Genomic DNA, 14518 nt, shown 5'->3' on the forward strand with positions numbered 1-14518 from the left:
ATATATATGTATGACTATGTATTTGTATATATGTATTTCAGATGTTATGTACATATATTAAAGTGAGAGCTGGATGTGAAATCTCATGGTATCTATTACAGGAATATTCTCAAATGTATTTAAGGGAAGGGCTGCACTCTGGACAACAGTGTGGAGGTTCCTCAGAAAGTTGAAAATAGAACTACCCTACAACCCAGCAATTGCACTACTGGGTATTTACCCTAAAGATACAAATGCAGTGATCCGAAGGGGCACTGTACCCCAATGTTTATAGCAGCAATGTCCACAATAGCCAAACTATGGAAAGAGCCTAGATGTCCATCAACAAATGAATGGATAAAAAAGATGTGGTATATATATACAATGGAATATTATGTAGCCATCAAAAAACCTGAAATCTTGACATTTGCAATGACATGGATGGAACTAGAGGGTATTATGCTAAGCGAAATAAGTCAGTCAGAGAAAGACAATCATCATATGATCTCACTGATATGAGGAATTTGAGAAACAAGACAGAGGATCATAGTGGAAGGGAGGGAAAAATGAAATAAGACGAAACCAGAGAGGGAGACAAACCATAAGAGACTCTTAATCTCAGGAAACAAACGGAGGGTTGTTGGAAGGGAGAGGGGTAGAAGGGATGGGGTGGTTGGTGATGGACATTGGGGAGGGTATGTGCTATGGTGAGCACTGTATATTGTGTAGGACTGATGAATCACAGACCTGTACCCCTGATACAAATAATACATTATATGTTAATTTAAAAAAAAAGAAAGAAAGGGCTGCATGGGTGACTCATGATTTTTATGGAAGGAAGCCCCAGTGTACTTCTCCCCTACTATATCCCCTTTCTTCCCTCCCAGAGGGAGGCACTGCTAGTCTGAACTGTGTGACCATCATACTCTTGCTTTTCTTTGAATTTTTTACTATTTTCTGGATACATATCTGAATGATATGTATTTTCAGCTTTATCCAATTTTTAAATTTTTTTTTAAGATTTTATTTTTATTTTTTTGACAGCGACAGATCAGAAGTAGGCAGAGAGGAAGGCAGAGAGAGAGGTGGAGGCAGGCTCCCTGCTGAGCAGAGAGCCCGATGTGGGACTCGATCCCAGAACCCTGAGATCATGACCCGAGCTGAAGGCAGAGGCTTTAACCCACTGAGCCACCCAGGCACCCCTATTTTATTATTTTTTAAAGATTTTGTTTATTCATTTGACAGACAGAGGTCACAAGTAAGCAGAGAGGCAGGCAGAGAGAGGAAGGGAAGCAGGATCCCAGCTGAGCAGAGAGCCCAACTTGTGGCTACATCCCAGAACCCTGAGATCATGACCTGAGCCGAAGGCAGAGGCTTTAACCCACTGAGCCACCCAGGAACCCCCAATTTTTGAATTTTAAATAAATTTAATCATACTACATGTATTTTTGTGAGACTAGCTTCCTTCACTCTGAATTATAGCTGTAAGGCTACTCTATGTCAACACACCGCCCTGTAGTTACTCCTTTTTACTGCTCCATAGCACTGTTATACACAAATCCACATATATACATTATATTTTTCTTTCCTGGATACATAATATATAAATTATATTCTCCCAATTGATGTGTGTATACGTCCACTCCACTGAAGAGGACACTATAGGTGTTTCCCATTGTTTGTTGTCTTAAGCAATGCTGCAGAGAACATCGACACACAGACCCCAGTGCATGAGTGTCATTTATCTGACTATAGACCAGGAGGTGGGACAGATGAGAATACACATGGTGCTGCTTGTCCCAAACAACTTCTACACTCCTACCAGGAGCTGATGATTGTTTCTGTTATGCTATCCCTTACCAATGGTCAAAATGTCACACTTAAATTTTTTCAATCTGGTGTGTACAAAATGGAATCACTTTAAGATTTATAATTCTTCCATTGCTGGTGACATGGATTCTCTTCATTCGTGAAAAGTCTATTCAAGACTTTTTCTCTGTTTTCTTTCATTCATTCGTGGGCATTAGTCATGTATTTGGGATCTTAATCCTTTGCAGGTAATATAGGTTGCTAATGCCTTTCCAGATTTCTGGCATGGCTTTTCTCCCTTTGGTATCCACCAATAAAGAGAACTTTTTGATTGAGGATAAGCAATTTATCAGTCTTTCCTTTATGGCTTGTGATTTTTGTATTAAAGATATTTTCATTTATTACCTTCTAAAAACTGTATGGTTTTTGCCCACCACATTCAGGTATTTCATTCACAGAACTGATTTTTATATATGGTGTAGGCATCCAATTTTTATGTGTGTAGGGATCCGATTTCCGTTGTTAAATATTAATCATCTTTTGTCCCAGAATGATTTATAGTAAAGTCTATCTCTTCATCACTGATTTACAATACCACCTTTGCCATATGTCAAATGTCCTTGGCCCATTTTTTGCATTCTCTATTATATTTCACTGGTCCATTTATCAATCCCCACACCAATACCACCATCTCTAAATTCTGTCCTAAATGATATCTTTCATTTCAATGGGATTTAATGCAGGAAGGGAAGCCACATGTGTCATGGGTTTGCTATCGTGATCTTATCCCCTCCACCACCATTTCAGGCAATAATAAATTGATTCTATTTTCACAATCCAATACACATTCAACGCATGGACTAGAATGCCAGCAATAGCATTGAACCATATGAAATTGATGACATCCAGCCATTTTTGACACAGAAAAATGGCAATATCATATGCACCAACCTATACTCATTTTGGTGAGGTGGAAAAATATCGCTTTAGGTTAATATCAGAAAATAATGTTAAAGAGCAATAAAAATACGTTCACTAACAATGATTCAACAGTGTTTGACACTTGCCTTTAAAAATCCGTCCCAGCCCTCGGAAATCCATTTGATCTGAGCAGTTAAACACGACCACATATTTCCCCAAACATCTTCCCATGTCTTTCGTAGTTTCTGTTTTGCCAGTGCCTGCAGGTCCTGCTGGAGCACCTCCCATGTTCATTCCCAAAGCCTGCGCTAAGGTGATATAGCATCTGCAAACAGGAATCAGAGAAATCACCGGGAGTGTGGGAGAGCTTATTACTTTCCTAGAGCATAAGCCAAAGTCCAATGTGACTAGAATGGGCCTATCTATTTGAGAATTCGAGCTGCTCACATAAAAGAGGCTGGAGCACTTGATATTCACTAGAAGTAGTACAGTGTTTGCAAACATTCCTTGGGACAAGCTTTCTAAACTCCTCAACCCTGACTTAAAACCGTCAGGCCTTCCCTGCACTGTGGTCAGGATAAATCGCAAGTCAGAGAACCAAATAAACCATCATATGCTGGCAGATGATGAACAACTGACTCTCCAGGAAATCAATCAATCAATTAATCAATCTTATTTTCACGTTTGCCAATTGCAGTGGTATAAATATTTCCACCAGGGCCATGAAAGGCTACCGATGTGATATCACAAAACTGGGAAGAGATGCATATTGTTGACTCTCAAAAGCTGTTACAAGGGCACCTGGGTAGCTCAGTTGGCTAAGCGACTGCCTTTGGCTCTGGCCATGATCCTGGAGTCCTGGGATCGAGCCCTACCTTGGGATCCTTGCTCAGTGGGGAGTCTGATTCTCCCTCTGACTTTCCCCCATCTTGTGCTCTCCCTCTCTCCCAAATAAATAAATAAAATGTTTAAATTAAAAAAAAAAAAAGCTGGCATGAGTCAACTCCAGGACGCCACTGCAAATAAATCATTTTACTATGAAATGTTTCACTCATTGAAGTAAGTAAAAAAAATAATATAATGAATCTTCTTGTATCCATGATCCAGCTTAAGTTATGCTTGTTTCAGAGCCAAGTAAAACTTAGTGAAGCTTCCTAGATATGAGCTTTATATGTAAACCTCAGTGGAAGAGGAAACACATGGACAAGTTTATCGTCCAAACACATGGACGATAGCACTGAGCATACAGAAGGAGATTGGATAAATCAAGAGACTAAAGACATAATCTGCACCATAATTTTACCTGCAGACAACTCTATTTAAAGTAACAGCAGAATTAATCATTCTGTGACCCAATTTAAGTCAATTCTACAAACTCTTACTGAGCATCTTCTATGTATAATATATTGAACTGGTTGCCGTGGGATATGTAGAAATGAGAAAGGACCAGTTTCACATGCTGGAAAGAACTGTGACGAGATCGGTCATTGACTGATTATTCATACCTGGCCAAGAAACTTCACTTTAGGTATCCATTTCTACATTTGGAAAACCAGGAGACTAAATTAGATCATCTCCAAGGTCCCTGCCTTCTTTGTAATTCTAACGAGTTCTTTTTTTGTTGCCAGAGATATTTTTCCATCTTGCAATCTAAAATTCATTACTGTATTACTCACAGTCAATGTTTAAGCTTGCTTTCATTCTTTTATCTTTTTCTGCTTTACAAAAATGTAATGCACATGTACATTTAAGTAATAACCTTGGTTACATCATTGTTAGACCGACTTTGATGAGCTAGCATAGACCTAACACAACAGCAATATGTTTTTGTTAATATTTCAAATGCAATTTGAAAGCAATGTTAAGAACATCATTTAATTACAAAATGGAATAACAAAAACAGAGTGTCTTACCTATCTGTTAAGGGAGTGATTACAAGACGATCAGTGCATCCCAGAAATTCATTCTGGTAAATAAAATCCACATCTGTAATAGACACCACAGTTTGATCCAAATCTTCCTTAAAATAAAATCTACTCTGTTTCAGCCATTCAAAGTCAGTAACTGATCTGATATGCATTTTTACCTTAAAAACATGAAGTGCAAAGAGATTACATGCTGAATTACAATAGTATAAAACAAGCATATGTGCAGTTTTTATCCTCATTTGTGAACTGATTCTCATTTATCTAACATATATTTATTAAGTCCCTTCTTGGGCCTGACACTGCTGGGTGAACACAGACGGGCTTTGTTCCTGCCTTCTGGAGCTGACAAAAGAAGACAAAAGACAAACAGATAAGCAAGTAATTGCAAAAAAGGTATGAAAAGAAATTCAGGGTTCATGGAAATATGTAGCAAGAGGACCTAATGTAGTCTAGGGGTGCTGAAAGGGATATTCAAACTAAACCCTGAAAAAATGGTAGGAATTACCCAGGGAAACAAAACTGAAAGAAAAAAATAAGTAAATTTTTTAAAGGGGTAAAATGTCCTAGGCAAAGACTGAGAAGATCTGGCTGCATGTTCGGGAAAGTGAAAGAAGTTCAGTACAGCTGAGGCATCTGGGATTCTAGAGAAAGAGAGAACTGGGGCTTTACAAGACATGGAAGCAGAGCTGAACAGTGTTCTCGTCGATTATGCACACACGCCTTCCTACACTAGCACTGCGGCCAAACACACCAATCTGCCAGGTCATCAACGTACACCTATGAGCAAGAGGTCCTGGGCTCCTATAGCCATGTATACAAGAGAGAAAAACCAGGGAAGCACATTTAGGAACAATATCCCACCAAAACCACATTCTCAGGTACTTCGTGATTTTCCATGGGCAACCTTGGAGAAAATTTGGTCCTGCCCACTTAGGTGCAGCAACAGGGGCAAGTGGCAAAGGATCCCCCTTCTCTGCTCTTAAATTCGTTCTCACTTCCAGGTCATTCAGCTGATCTCTGGCAACCCTGCCATGTTCCAGCCTCCACCTAATCAAGTCTCCATGCGATGAGAGTCTGGCTTTTTGTCATCATCGTTTGTTTACGGTCTTGCTTCCCCCAGCACTTAGGAATTCTGGCTTCTCAGCTAAATCACAGTTTGTATTCATCACCTTAAAGAAAAACTTTCAGGTGACACGATCCAGTGTCTCCCCCGGGGACTCCTTCCTTCACACAGGACCTGCAGCCACGGAGATGCTGTCAACTAGCTCCTCTCAACAATCCATTAAGATGGTGAGGAGGAGATGGAAGTTGAAGAAAAAATAATAGCTAATACTGATTGAGTTCTTACCAGGTATCAGGCTGTTCTAAGCATTGCACATGGAAAAATAAAATGCAAATATGCCAGTCATGAGATCTCATCTTAGTTGGGATGCAGAGAGACCATGAGTTCAACAGTAATTAAGACAAAAAGAATACAGTTATGTGGTTTTAATTGTATAGGGTTTTCTTTTTAAAAATCCATTCTGGATATAAAGTAAGACTTTGTTCAGCACTTTGATTTAAAAGAAATTTCTTCCATGGTATTTCAGCTTTAAGAGTCAGCAAGAGGGGGTGCGTGGGTGGCTCAGTCAGTTGAGCATTTGCCTTGGGCTCAGGACACGATCTCAGGGTCCTACAATTGAGACCCACATTGGGCTCCTTGCTCAGCGGGGAGTTGCTTCTCCTTCTACTTCTGCCTGCTGCTCTGCCTGCTTGTATATTCTCTCTCTCTCTGTCAAATAAATCAATAAAATCTTAAAAAAAAAAAAAGTAAATAAGAGAGGTTAGCCGCATGCTCTTCGCAGATACAGTAATGGATTTCATGGGAGTTTCTTGAGGTGGACTTCAAAGAAAGCCAACGTATGACAGTAACTACAATTTACTGAAAGCAACTCTGTAGATGGCCAAAGAACTATGGTCTGAGTATGCAGCTCAGTATGACTGGCGTGCTCAGAAGATCCAGAGATAAATCCTAGAGCAGTGTTTCCTCAACGTTAACCTGCATTTATGAATCACCTGGGAATCCTGAAATGCAGATTCTCATTCAGTGGGGGATGGGGTGGAGGAGAGGACTGGAGATTCTGCTTTTCTAACCAGCTCCCCGGAGATGCTAATGCAAATGGTTGGCATATAATAATATTTTGAGAAGTGACACTCTAGATTCCAGGAGAATAAATGGACTGTATGTCCTTCAACCTTCCATAAATATGAACTTATCTGATAGAACTCCTTTTCTTAAAGATTTTATTTATTCATTAGAGAGAGAGAGAGAGAACAAGCAAGGGGAGAGGGAGAAGCAGACTCCTCACTGAGCAGGAAGCCCAATGCGGGGCTTGATCCCAGGACCCCAGGATCATGACCTGAGCCAAAGGCAGATGCTTAAACAACTGAGCCACCCAGGTGCCCTGATCAGAACCTTAGATACAAGTTTGTAACCATTTGTCTCTGATTGATTATATTCTCTAATATAATCAATCAACCCAAGGTGCATGAATTACATGTCTCTGGTGAAGAAAAGAGATGCCTTTAAGATGAATCAAATCAAATCAAATCAAGCAATGGTAAAGACAAAGATAGTCAAATGGGTGTTTATCAAAGCTTCCTGGGCTCCTACCCTATAATGATAACCACTGTTTTAGGAGAACTTTGGCTCAAGACCACTGTTTAGAGCCCTATTTCTGAAGGGAATTCAAATACCACCCCTCCTACTCTCACCCTACACAACCTTGTCCAAATTCAGTCCATGCTGCCCTGCTGGACACTATCAGCTGGACAAATGTCCACAAGACTTCTCTGAAGCTCGATTCTATTTGATCAAGACTTATTTCTCAATGGAGCAAATAACTCATGACCAGTCTCACCTAGACTGTATCATATCCCTGGTGATTTGGTGTAATGGAACAAATAGTTAGTTCACATCTCATCAGTCGGTTCCATACTTTCAGAATGACATACGTGAATGTACATATATGGTTGTTTAAACCACCAAATGGAGAGAGTTGTAGACATGGTATATACGGAGACAGTTTTAGAAAAGGACCAAGTGGATGGAAGGTTCATATACATTAGGGAATATATATAATACCTAATTGCTCATTATTAGGAGCACTAAGTTTTTAATCAGTACACTACATTAGTTTAAGAAAAAAAAGATACTTTACCAAATCATCAAAAATATCTCTTTGATGCACATGGATGGTAATCAGAGTTTCAAATTTCACTCTATCAAACTTGCTTAGGTCATGTGTTGTCTGGCCAATTAGAATATTTAGAATATCCAAAAATTTCTGATTAGTCACGTGCATGATTTTCCTGTCATCTTTTGCATTATTTAAAGCCTCTTCTGAATCATGTGTCCACAACATCTGAATTCCCAGAAGCCCCACCTATGCATCCAGAAGAAAAATAATAAGTAAATTTGCCAACTATTTAAAGCACATCTGCAATAAAATTTGGTGGTCACTCATCCAATATGAAGGCGAGCAAGGTTTGACCCACTTTAAACTCAAAAAAGACATGCATTTCTCCACTCCCAAAAGGGGAAAAATAAACATTTGAAGTCCTAACTGCTGATATCTAATGATTTCAATGCAGAGAGATAAATAGTAATGAAAACAGTGGCTATCATTTATGGAGCTGTATGTATTTTATGAAGGATGTTTAACAAATTTGTCTATAGAGGGTATGAGACAACCAGATAGCTCCATATGATGATTTTTCTTCACCAACAAAAGCAAATGGAATTACTAGACTCATTGTTGTGTATTCTTCTGCAGGAAGATTTCCCAAAGTTGTCTTGCAACTTCTAGAAACAGTACGTTTTCTCCTTTCTTAATCTCCCACTCCCTCTATCATCTGTATCTTTTCCTACATCTACTTCTCTCTATATATATTTATCTGTAGGAGAGAGAGAGAGAGACAGAAAATGAGAAGGGGAAGAAGCTAATCCTTTTTCTCCTGATGATGGCATAGGGAAGTTGTGACTGTCACCTTGCCTACAACTTCTACCCTGAGAAAGGAATAAAATTGTTGGAACAAGGCCCACCCTCACGTTGCTGCGCCAGCTGTCCCTTTAAGAACTTTTGGGTTATGGACATTGGGGAGGGTATGTGCTATGGTGAGTGCTGTGAAGTGTGTAAACCTGGCAATTCACAGACCTGTACCCCTGGGGATAAAAATATATGTTTATAAAAAATAAAAAATTTAAAAAATAAAAATAAAAAAAATGAAAAGTAGAGCTTTCAACATTAAAAAAAAAAAAAAAGAACTTTTGTTCATCCGCAGAGTTGAGTAACAGATCTGAGATCATTTGGACCAAAGGCAACCTCACATTTCGTGGAGGGTTGAGAGTAGAGTGAGTGGCAAGGGGATACTGTTGGGCATGGTATTAATGTGGCTAAGGCACGAATATAACCCTTTCCTTATTCCTGCCTCCTCAAGACTGCAAAATGTTTTGTGCTAGAGCAGTGGCCAATCCTGTGGTCTACAGGTGAAGACAAATGAAGGCACCTGACTGAGGTGAGAGCAAACCTATGTGGAGGAAACCTCCCACGTCAGGAAGCTCCCAGTAGCAAGCCAATTCTGACTCTGAAAGCAGCAGAAGATGGAACAAGAGAGGAAAAACAAAACAACAACAACAACAAAAAACAAAAAACAAACAAACAAAAACAAAAAAACCAAAGCAAAAAACAAAAATTCCCAGCAGTGTAAGCCTCTCTGATTTAGAGACACAGACCCACACTCTCTGAGAAATCACTGCTTAGTGGTAAAGTCTGAAAACTAATCTTTAAAAGCCTGGCTGGCTCAAAGCATGCAACCCTTGATCTAAAGGTTGTGTAGTCCAAACCTCAGGTTGGGTATAGAGATTACTTTAAAATAAAACGACTATCCTCAGTCACCAAGAAAAGTTTAAATTGTGGGGTTTTTTTTAAATTTTTTATTTTTTCAGCGTAACAGTATTCATTATTTTTGCACCACACCCAGTGCTCCATGCAATCCGTGCCTTCCCTAATACCCACCACCTGGTTCCCCCAACCTCCCACCCCCGCCCCCGCCCCTTCAAAACCCTCAGATTGTTTTTCAGAGTCCATAGTCTCTCATGGTTCACCTCCCCTTCCAATTGTGTTTTTTAACACAGTTTAAGAAGGCAGGACACTTAAGGGTGAAAAATGGAGGATGTCTCATTAAAATGAAAACAAAACAAGAATGCTCATTCTCCTCGATGTTACTCATTACCTGTAATAAACATGGGGAAAAGGCTAGAAAGGAAAACACTAAAATATTAAGTCATCATTTCCAGATGGTTGAAATAAGTAATGTATATACTGAATGAACATGTATGTATAGAATAGATATTGGATGAATATATATCCCCATTACTCCTTAGAGCAATTTTTCCAAATAACTGAAGTTTGCCCACTAAAATTGTTTAAAATTTCATCTCCTCATTTGTGTTGTATACACACTATAGAAAATCCTGACGGCTGGTCAACTTTCCTGCCCTATCCTTGCTCAACTTCATGCCTGCTCTGAACTTGCTTTCCGTTCCCCACACAATGCTAACTGCTCTGTCTACACTAAACTGATCCTCTCCTTCAGAATACACAGGCAATCAAGTTTTCTGGGAGAGGGAAGGTATGCTGATTTGGTCTAAGGAGCTATTTTTCTCACCTTATCAAATATTTTATAAAGCTTCATCACAAAGGTAATAAAACTGAGAAGGATATTAAGGTTTGCCAAGGAGATTACACAATACAAAAATATTAAATACAATATCAGAATATTCTCTCTAATAAAGCTTGATTCTATAGCAGTAAATTGTGTCATTTGAATAAGTAATTTCCTATCATTTCAGCTGTCTCCGCTGTGTGTGCATTAAGTCATGATTTAGAGGCTGGGTCGGGAGAAGCAGTTAGTAAAGAAGTGTAGTTTGGGTCAAAACTGCCTGTATTTTCCTTGGATATCTCTTGCCTTCTCTCCCACGCTATCTCTGACCCAGATCACAAAGCATCATTCTTCATTTATTCTGGCTGGAATTTGAAAATTTGAATGAACTCTCGGCTCTTCTTTTCCTGCACCCAGTTTTAATAATACTTGGTGCAACGCGATAAGTTCCTGAGAGCCTTAGAATGTGAGAGCTGTTTAAGAGAACATCTGGTCTAATCCCAGGCTCTTCAAGGTCCTGTCCTTAGGAAGTTAGCTGCATGAAGAGGCCTCCTTTAACAGATTATGCCAACTTTTAATCCCTTGAGGGGAAAATACACAAAAGCCAAGATAGAGTTTGTTTCAGGAAAAGATATGCTCATTCCTTTTATTTATGTCTATGTTTCTAGAAATATCTGTATTTACACATATCCATACATAGCTATATGGAAAATATACCATCTAATCCATACATAGATATCTTTCATATAATGAGAGGTGTGTTTTATATGTAAGATGAAATTTTCCATTAGTGAGTTTAGTCTTAGTGCTTTCCTTAATGATGGGAGAAGAGTGGCAAATCCTCTTCCTGGGAATGGGACAGGTTGGCCTAGAACCATGTAGGTGGACAAGTAGGGAGATGGCTGCTGAGGGTGGGAAGGCCTCCCTAGCTAGTTCAGGACTATAAAGGCTGCCACACCATCAAGGCCAACTTAAACATTATTTAAACATATATTCTCACCTGTGCTGGGAAGTGGTTGAGGAAAGGTAAGAGTTGAAATCCTGAATCGCTGATTTGGTAGAATGCAGATCTAATGATATTATGTAGGGACGACATCTGCATTTTTAACAAATCCATAAGCCAAATCTCTACTGGACCTTTGGCCATAACAGGACTGTCCAACTAAAAAATATATTACAGATAGATTACAAATTGATAATAATTTCCTATTTTTACAAATGTCACACTTCACTTGATAAATCACAGTACCTCAATGCAAAGCATTTTACACAGCATATTTAAAACATGAGAAAAATCAACTAATGCTCTAGGTGGAAGGAAATAGAAAGCCAGGGTAACCAAGCCAAGGTGACAGGATTAGAACCCAACTTCACCCTCCTCCCTAACTCAATGTTGTTCAAAAGAGAATTGTGCTCTCCTCAACCTAAATTTTGAAATAAATCCAAATAACAGAATTTTAACCAAGTTAAATTACAATAATTTTTTCTCCTTCTCTTGATATGACGGCCAGGATACGATCATAGTCTTTTGCATGAAATGTCACCTCGTTTATGTTGTCAGATACTGCAGGGAGATGTGGCTGTAGGAAGCACAAGACAGAGCAAAGGCATCATACATGAGGCTAAACACAAAGCCACTGAGACATTTTTAAAAGCCTTAACATATATTGACTTCGTAAGAGATAAAGAACGCATTTCATTCCTTCAACAAATAAACAAAACACTGCTTTCATCCTCAACTGACTCAGAGGCCCACTTTTAAGATCAGCCCCACAGCCTGTTTCCTGCAAATGCCCTTGTTCCACGATGGAGGCTGGACTAAGACTGTTGCCCTCCTCCACATGGAGACTAAAACCCACCGCCCCTACCTATGTCCCTTCCAGACACAGCTCTGTCTTGCTTCTCTCCTGGTTCTCTCTGTCTGACACAGCTTTGACCTCCCTCTTCTCTTTTTTCTTCCCCACAGGTCCCCAGAAACCAGCAAGGAAGACATTAGTAGTGGCTTCCCAGATTGCCAAACCAGACAAAGCCCTGGAATTGGGTGCTTCAGTGCCTCCCACACCTGGTTCTGCTTTCTGGAAGTACCGCCCTTGGAAATGTCTAAAAACACCTGAGAAGCTCTTGGATTTGAATAAATCCAAACCACAATCCCCATTTGATCCAAGAATATTTAGACTAAAATACTCACAATAATGAATACATTTAGTGAGCACATACTGTGTTCTAAATACTTTCCAGTGCATGATCTCACATAATCCTTATGATAATCCTATGAGGTGGGAACCATTAACATTCCTATTTTACAGATGAGGAAACTGAGGCACGGGAAAATTAAGAAGCTGGCTAAGGTCACTCAACTGTTGAGTTGCATAATCATCAGTGACTCTTGTCTTAGGTTGATGAGCTCAGAAAACACAGAAAATAAGGACATTTTACCCTCAACATAATTTTTAATACTCTCCTGCCTGTGCTATTAAGCTGCTAACTTCGTTTTTATTATTAATTATGTATGCTGTATAAAAAAGCAATTTAGGTAACAGATTTTAAGATTATACCTGTATGGTGTGGGAATCACTGGCTTGTCCAAGAATTTCCAGGAGAACTGGATCAGATACAAAGAAGAATCTTGGAAACAGTAATCTCTTCTTCTCCAAATACCTTTAAATAAAGTCATATTACCAAATGGCATTTTCTGAATTATTAATTTGGGTTTTTTTTTTAGCCAAGACACAATTCCTAACATCTTCAGTAAGATAATAGCAAACACCTACAGTCAATTCCCATTTGTCTCTGAAATGTTTGGTTAGAACCAAAGTCTGTGCTAGGTCGTGGATGGCACTTGGGAAAGCAAGTAAAATAAGAAAGGGATTCAGAGCGAACCTGCTCCATCACCTATGGTTCTTCTTTCTCAAGAGCCCTCCTGTTGATGTGGAGAACAAGGGCAAAAGGAAATTTAGATAAAATTAGATTTCCTTATAACTTGCAGCCCATTGACAAATACTTGAGACAGGCAGAGTATAACATTCCTGCAGGAGCTTCTGATATCTTACTGTTAAAAAAACAAAACAAAAACAAGACAGCATGGTACTGGCATAAAAGCAGACACATAGATTAGTGGAACAGAGTAAAGAGCCCAGATATGGACCCTCAACTCTATGGTCAAATAATCTTTGACAAAGCAGGAAAAAATATACAGTGGAAAAAAGACAGTCTCTTCAATAAATGGTGCTGGGAAAATTGGACAGCTATGTGTAGAAGAATGAAACTCGACCATTCTCTTATACCATACACAAAGATAAACTCGAAATGGATAAAAGACCTCAACGTGAGGCAGGAATCCATCAGAATCCTAGAGGAGAACATAGGCAGTAACCTCTTCGACATGGCCACAGCAACTTCTTTCAAGATATGTCTCCAAAGGCAAAGAAACAAAAGCAAAAATGATTTTTGGGACTTCATCAAGATCAAAAGCTTCTGCACAGCAAAGGAAACAGTCAACAAAACAAAGGGGCAACCCACGGAATGGGAGAAGATATTCGCAAATGACAATACAGACAAAGGGCTGATATCCAGGATCTATAAAGAACTCCTCAAACTCAACACACACAAAACAGATAATATGTCAAAAAATGGGCAGAAGACATGAACAGACACTTCCCCAAAGAAGACATACAAATGGCTAACAGACACATGAAAAAATGTTCATCATCACTAGCCATCAGGGAGATTCAAATTAAAACCACATTGAGATACCACCTTACACCAGTTAGAATGGCCAAAATTAGCAAGACAGGAAACAACATGTGTTGGAGGGGATGTGGAGAAAGGGGAACCCTCTTACACTGTTGGTGGGAATGCAAGTTGGTGCAGCCACTTTGGAAAACAGTGTGGAGATTCCTCAAGAAATTAAAAATAGAGCTTCCCTATGACCCTGCCATTGCACTACTGGGTATTTACCCCAAAGATACAGATGTAGTGAAAAGAAGGGCCCTCTGTACCCCAATGTTTATAGCAGCAATGGCCACGGTCGCCAAACTGTGGAAAGAACCAAGATGCCCTTCAGTGGACGAACGGATAAGGAAAATGTGGTCCATATACACTATGGAGTATTATGCCTCCATCAGAAAGGATGAATACCCAACTTTTATAGCAACATGGACGGGACTGGAAGAGATTAT

The 14518-nt window shown here is 39.4% G+C and overlaps 1 protein-coding gene across 4 annotated transcripts in view; it reads right to left on the minus strand.

Annotated features, from left to right (window-relative positions):
- Positions 1-14518, minus strand: part of DNAH8 (dynein axonemal heavy chain 8) — a 332430-nt gene that overhangs the window by 171807 nt on the left and 146105 nt on the right. For 3 of the 4 annotated variants that reach the window (XM_032862300.1, XM_032862303.1, XM_032862301.1), the window contains 6 exons: positions 12896-12998; positions 11816-11920; positions 11341-11502; positions 7838-8062; positions 4623-4795; positions 2856-3034 (listed from right to left, as the gene is read on the minus strand). In XM_032862300.1, coding sequence (XP_032718191.1) covers positions 2856-3034; positions 4623-4795; positions 7838-8062; positions 11341-11502; positions 11816-11920; positions 12896-12998 — 947 coding nt within the window. The remainder of the gene's footprint in view (positions 1-2855; positions 3035-4622; positions 4796-7837; positions 8063-11340; positions 11503-11815; positions 11921-12895; positions 12999-14518) is intronic. The other variant, XM_032862302.1, reaches the window with a different exon arrangement.

This window comes from Lontra canadensis, unplaced genomic scaffold (genome assembly GCF_010015895.1).
Source record: "Lontra canadensis isolate GAN:19392208 unplaced genomic scaffold, GSC_riverotter_1.0 scaffold23, whole genome shotgun sequence".
NCBI classification, from domain to species: Eukaryota; Metazoa; Chordata; class Mammalia; order Carnivora; family Mustelidae; genus Lontra; species Lontra canadensis.